Source organism: Trichosurus vulpecula, chromosome 7 (genome assembly GCF_011100635.1).
Source record: "Trichosurus vulpecula isolate mTriVul1 chromosome 7, mTriVul1.pri, whole genome shotgun sequence".
NCBI lineage: Eukaryota > Metazoa > Chordata > Mammalia > Diprotodontia > Phalangeridae > Trichosurus > Trichosurus vulpecula.
This window is the reverse complement of record NC_050579.1, coordinates 274626106-274632438: the sequence shown is the minus strand read 5'-3', so window position 1 is coordinate 274632438 and position 6333 is coordinate 274626106. Positions and strand designations below refer to the sequence as shown.

General features: G+C 45.1%; 1 protein-coding gene across 1 annotated transcript in view; it reads left to right on the top strand.

The window, feature by feature from the left end:
* Positions 1–6029, top strand: part of BNIP5 (BCL2 interacting protein 5) — a 30738-nt gene extending 24709 nt beyond the window's left edge. The window contains exon 5 of the mRNA XM_036768453.1: positions 5943–6029. Within this exon, the coding sequence (XP_036624348.1) occupies positions 5943–6029 (87 nt within the window). The remainder of the gene's footprint in view (positions 1–5942) is intronic.
* The last annotated feature ends 304 nt before the right edge of the window (positions 6030–6333 follow it).

Here is a 6333-nt window from a genome sequence, read left to right as displayed (position 1 = left end):
TTTGGTAGGCAGTCTAATACCTCTTTTCTCCCACACATTCTTTCAGAGCCTCCCAGCACTGAACTAGCTCTGGCAACATATGCGTCTACCTCATCATCTATGTGGACATTCCTGGAAAGTATACTGCCGAAGTAAGTGAACTTATCCACAGCATTCAAAATTGCTCCATTTGGTGTAACCGATGGTTCCACATGTGCATGGTGTGGTATTGGCTGCTGGAGAACCTCAATTTTCTTGGCGTTAATCATCAGGCCAAAATTAGCACAAGTAGTGGAGAATTGATCCATATTCTGTTGCATCTCAGCCTCAGAAGCTGTACTGAATGTGCAATTATCTGTGAACAAAAAGTCACTTACCAACTCTACCTCCACTTTAGTTTTGGCTTGTAGCCTTTTTGATTAAACAACTTCTCATCAGTGTGGTAGCCGACCTTGAGGTTGTTTTCATCCTCATTGAAGGAGTCTGAAATCATCTCTGACAACATTATGCTAAGAAGCATGAGAGCAAGCACACAGCCCTGCATCACTCTCTTGGTGACCGAGAAAGTGCAAGGCATCATCTATTATCTAGAACCCATGGCAGTGTGAAACTGACATACAATAATGCTGAACTTCTCTGGGCAACTAAATTTTGCCATGATCAAGCCCTCACAACTGACAATTAAGACCTTGGTCAAATTGACAAACACTGTGTATAGACCTCTGTTCTGCTCCTGGAATTTCTCCTGGAGTCGTTGGGCAGCAAACAAACCACATCTACTGTCCCTTAGCCCTTTCTGAAGCATACTGGCTCTCATGTACATGACCATTTTCCAGGTCAAGGAGAAGCCTATTTAGGAGGACTCTGGCAAGAATCTTGTCAGCGATGACTGAGAGAGACCACCTGTGATTGTCAGAGGATAATCTATTTCCTTTTTCTTTGTAGAGATGGACCATGGAGGCATCTTTGAACTCCTGGGGCTTAACCTCTTCTTGCCATTTAATCTGGAAAAATTTCTGTCAGCTTTTGTATGAGCAGTTGACCTCCTTCCTTGTAAATCTCAGCTGGAATAGAATCAGCACTAGGGGCTTTGCCACACAAGAGGGGCCTAATGGCATTCAAACCTCTTCTTCAGTTGGAAGTTCAGCTAGAAAGGGCATTACTTCAGTCTGAGGTATGTGGTCAGTGGCTTCAGTACTGGTTGATGAAGGTCAGTGGAGAACACTATGGAAGTGTTCAGCTCATCTCTCCCAGGTCATGTCCTCATCACTAATCAGTGTGGCTCCATCAGCACTGAGTAGCTGAGATGCCCCGTAGGTCTTTGGCCCATAAACAGCCTTCAGGGCATCATAAAAGTGCTTTGGATTGTTACTGTCAGCGTAAAACTGAATTTCAACCCCCTTCTTACTGAGCCAAGAATCCTGCATCTCTCTAAGCTTCCCTTGCACGCTACTTTTGATGGAATTAAATGTTGCCTTCTTAGAGATGGATGGACTATCCTGCTGGTATACCTATGGAGTTCTTGTTTTTCGTTTAGCAGCTTCTGAATTTCACCATCATTTTTTTTCAAACTAATCTTGATGTTTGAGAGTGTTCTGGCCCAGATGAGTAAATGCAGTGATACACACCAAATCTCTGAAATCTGCCCACTCCTCTCCTGCTCCACTGTTGCTAACTCTGTGTTGATTTAGCTTTTCCCTCTGTATGGGACGACGACCACCAGGATCAAAAATATGAAGGCTGAGTCAGAAATCAGAAAAGGCTTTTTTCATTCTTTCTCATGAGAAAACCCCCATTGCTCAAGCAGTGTCACCCAGGGAGTGCTGAATGTGGAAGCCCACAGGCTTCTTTTATCTTAATCCTAACCCCTACCTCTAACCCCTGTCCTGCCTCACCATTGGCTGGTGAGGGGTGCTCACAATCTTTCTACTAAGTCTAACTAATGGGCACAAAGCAATTACTGTCCTTCATTACCATAGTCATTCAAACCAATCTATACCCTCTCAGAGGGTTACAGTTCCATAAAACCTCATTGTGCATTTCCTGTTACCAAATTTGGGGGTAACCAATCAGAAGGGGATTATTGAGGTTCAGTTTTGGTTTCCTTTCAACATTTCGGGAATATCATGTGTTTCTCAGGAAATGAAACTGAAACCTAACTAGTTGGCAAATGTAGCAGAGAGAGATAAGAATAACAGTGTATTAGTGAGGGAACTTCACTGTGAACCATTTCTCACACCTCCAAGTTAGCAACAAACTGTTCCTGCTCTAGTCTGTTGACATTAAGTCTTCTGGTAGTCATAGCTTCTGTTGAATTCAAATACTTAGCTTGGAGAGGATGTCTATGATCAGTCCAGCACTCTGCCCCACACATTGCCTTTGTCACTTTCACTCCTTATCTGTCTCTTCTCCTTACGATGGCGTAGTCTATTAAATGCTGGTGTTTGCTGCAAGGGTGAATCCATGAAGTTTTATTGCATTTAAGTAAATGGAAGATAGTGTTGATGAAGAGAAGGTCATGAGATGTACAAGTCTCCAGTACTAAGTGACCGTTGCTGTTGCTGTTTCTGACTCCATTATTGCCAAAGACTCCCTGCTACGCCTGCTAGTTTGTGCTTACTCTGGCATTAATGTCACCCAGAATTATAAGCTTGTCCTTTTTTGGAGCATTGATGGTGAGGGTCTCCAGGTCTCCATAGAATTTTTCTTTGATCTCATCAGTGTTCCTCAGGTAGGAACATATGCACTGATGATGGAGGTGTGGCATTTTCCTGCAAGTGGCAATCACATTGTCACAAGTCTGTCATTCACTCTTTTTGGGAAGCATACAAGCTTCTTGCCTAAATTAGTTTTGATTGCAAAACCTATACCAGCTTCACAGCGCTCCCCTTCACTGCGACCACTCCAGAAAAACATGTATCCGGCTCCGACTTTGGTAAATTGGCCTTCATTTGCCAGCCTTGTTTCATTTAGGCGTGCTATTTGGATGTGGTACCTACTGAGTTCTCCTACAACAAGAGCTGTTCGTCTTCAGATCTATTAGATTTCAGGTTGTCTATAAGCGTGTGCACATGCCATGCACTGATACTGAGTGGAATCATCTTTGCAAAATGATTTTGCACATTTTTTTTTGGTGTTTTGACCACAACGTAGGATCCCTGCCTGCAGCAGCAAGCAAGCCAGGGTTGGGTGAATCAGGACAATTTTTAGGGCACCTTTTCTAGCCCCTTCCTCATGCCAGGAGGTGAGCAGTGCAGTCCTTAAAACAGCCTACTCAGACACTGGGGGATCTGCATCAGTCTAGTGAGAAGACAACCTGGGGCCTGGGCCACCTGTGTACAGGGTTGTGACTACAGTTCCCAGTGTATCAGCATCTGCTGCTTCTTCACTTACCTGTCACCACAGACTCTGAGGTAGATAAAAATGGTAAAATGGTATGGGTGATGTCTTTTGACTTGAATATATATTGGATTTAAGTGAGGCAGAATTATAGGAAGTTGTTGGCCTCACTCTCTCTTCCAGAGTCATTGGAGTCCAGTGGCAAAACAAAAGTCAAGACAATTGTCAATGGCTTGGGATGCACTGGATAACCTTGGCATCTTCAATGTCTAACCAAGTTCTAAGTGCTCCAGAGTGCCTGCTTCTGCCCGCTTCATGGCCCTTTGAAACAAATATTGGCACTGACACATTTTGCTAGAGGAAATCTTCACACCCACCTAACTCACTGCCAGGTTTGAGACCCTAGGCATACTCTCAACCTGATTGCCTGTCTGCTGAAACAGTTTACTGGGCTGTGGCCACTGTGCATGACATAGCTTCTTGGAGCCATAGGCGAGAGTTGGGTGCTATGTGGACACCAAAGGTAGATGAGCAGTCAAGGGCTCCACTGGCCCTCACACAAGAGGTGCTAGTCCTCCCCGAACTCCCATTCATCCTTGCAGTGTATGATATCATAGGATTCAGAGTTGATACGAACTTTAGCCACCTGGCCAAACCCACATTTCATGAATGAGGCAACTGAAGACCAGAGATGTTGGGGGTGCCCAGAGTCACACAGATAGTAAGTAATAGAGCCAGGATTCAAACCCAAGTTATGGGCTCATAGATTTAGAGCTGGCAGGCCATCTAGCCCAGGTCCTTCATTTTGCAAATGAAGAAACAGGAATGGTTCCCTTCCCTAAGGTCACACAAAAGGAGGATTTGAACCCAGATTCTCTATCTCCAAATCATTTGCTGTTTCTTCTCAAGTCCACTGAGCCAAAGGGACCTCACAGAAGCCTGTGACTGTACCTTCCAGTGGCCATCCAGTGCCACCAACAAGGCCCAATGAATACCCTGGAAGTCAGAGGGAAGGTTGAGTAAGGTTGTTCATTTTCTGTTGTGGACAGGTTAGAAAATCAAGGATGTTGCCTAGAGAAAGTGGCAAGGGAAAGATGATGGATCAAGGAGTGAATCTGCCACTGATCCCATCAAACTGACAAGCTTACCTGCCACCTCTTTATGGAGCTGCCCCTTGGCATCTTGTTAAGAGGACAAAGAAATCCCCAGACTGAATCAAAGTGCTTTGGGAGCTGTCCTGAGGTAAACCAGGTACTTTTATACTTCTTGCTCTTCAGGCATTTTATTTGTGCCAGACTCTTTGTGACCCCATTTGGGGTTTTCTTGGCAGAGATACCGGAGTGGTTTCCCATGTCCTTCTCCAACTTATTTCTAGATGACGAAACTGAAGCAAACAAGGTTAAGTGATTTGCCCAGGGTAACACAGCTAGGAAGTGTCTGAGGTCACATTTGAACTCGTGAAAATGAGTCTTCCTAACTCCAGGCCCAGCACTCTAATCATGTGCCATCTAGCTGCCCTTTTTACTCTTGAGGCTATCACTAATAGCATGAATTTCTATAGGAACAAACAGCACAAAGTCTTCTTTCCTTCATTCATTAAGGACTTGGGGATGGCCACCTGAAGGGGAGAGAGAGATCTTGGAACACTGATGGGAAGTGGCTTCTGGAGAGGCAACAGCATAGACCCCTCTAAAGTCTATCATTTTGTAGCTTCTAATTTTAACTAATTATTCTGGATTCTTACATGCTGAATTTTGAGGTTTGGATATTTGGGGGAGGGGTTACAAAAAGGCCTGCAAGTATTGCCAGCATCTTCTAAATTGGGTGCCCTGGAGGCAAATCTCCCTTCACCCCACCCTGGTTAGAGTTATGCCACAGCCAGACCCTTCCCCCACCCCACCATCCCCACCCCAGTAGCAATGCTGGAACAAGTTTCCAGGGATATAAGAGGCAGTTGAAACTGCCAAAGACTTTGTATTCTAAAGGGGAAAGAGCCTGTACATTTATAGGCATTTGTTTTAAGGCTGAAGGTTGTTATGGTATATTTTGTGACTGGTTTCCCCTCCTTTGAATTCCAACTTCTCTTTATCTCTTAGCAGCAGTTAGAGGTTTTCACATTGTACTCCCTTTCCCAGGACACCCCGGGTAAGCTGTACCAGTCCTTAGAATGATGCTCGGACCTCTCCCAGGCATGGACTGGGGAGACAATGGAAGAAGACCTGGCTCCTACAAGTCTCTCTCTGGCTCCTGAGTGCACTGTCAAACTTGAAATCCTTGGACCTACCCTGGTTCATACCCAAGCTCCAAGTTTAAACCCTTGGCCGCCATAACCACAGGACCATAGGATCAAGAACTAGAAGGAATTTGAGTCCAATCCCTTAATGTTTCAGATGAAGACTGAGCCCAGAGAGGAATGTGATTTACTCAACATCACCCAGCTATTGAGTACCAAAGCCTACATTCAAAGACAGTTTCTGTGTTCCTCTGACTTCAAATCCAGGGTCTTTTCCATCTCCCTACTGTGGAATTTTCTCTGTCTGTCTCTCTGTTGATCTCTGTCTCTCTGTTGGTCTCTGTATCGGTCTCTATCTCTGTCTCTACTTCTCTCTCCCCACTCTCCCCAGCTTCATACTCGAATCCACCAAGAACCAGCTTCCCTAAGTTCTCACGTATGTCTTCCTTCCCTGGGCTCAGAGATCTGCTGCGCCTGAACGCTAATGTACCTTTCTCTCTCGCCCTGCCACTGTCTCCAGGTGAGGGTTCCTAGCACCTACATCCCCTTTCTGCCACTCATCTGTTTCCTGACCCGGGTCACAAGAGGATGCCTTCTAGAGCATACTGGGCGGAAGGGGAAAGAATATGGAAATTCAGAAATAATAGACCGGTAAGTGTGTTAGTCCAGAGCCATACCTCCAATCTAATTATAGGGCTTATCGTTAGCCTTGAAGCCACTGGGTAAATATTCACTCACGCGCGTACATTCAGAGTGTACGAGGAGATGTATGTCGATCGCCT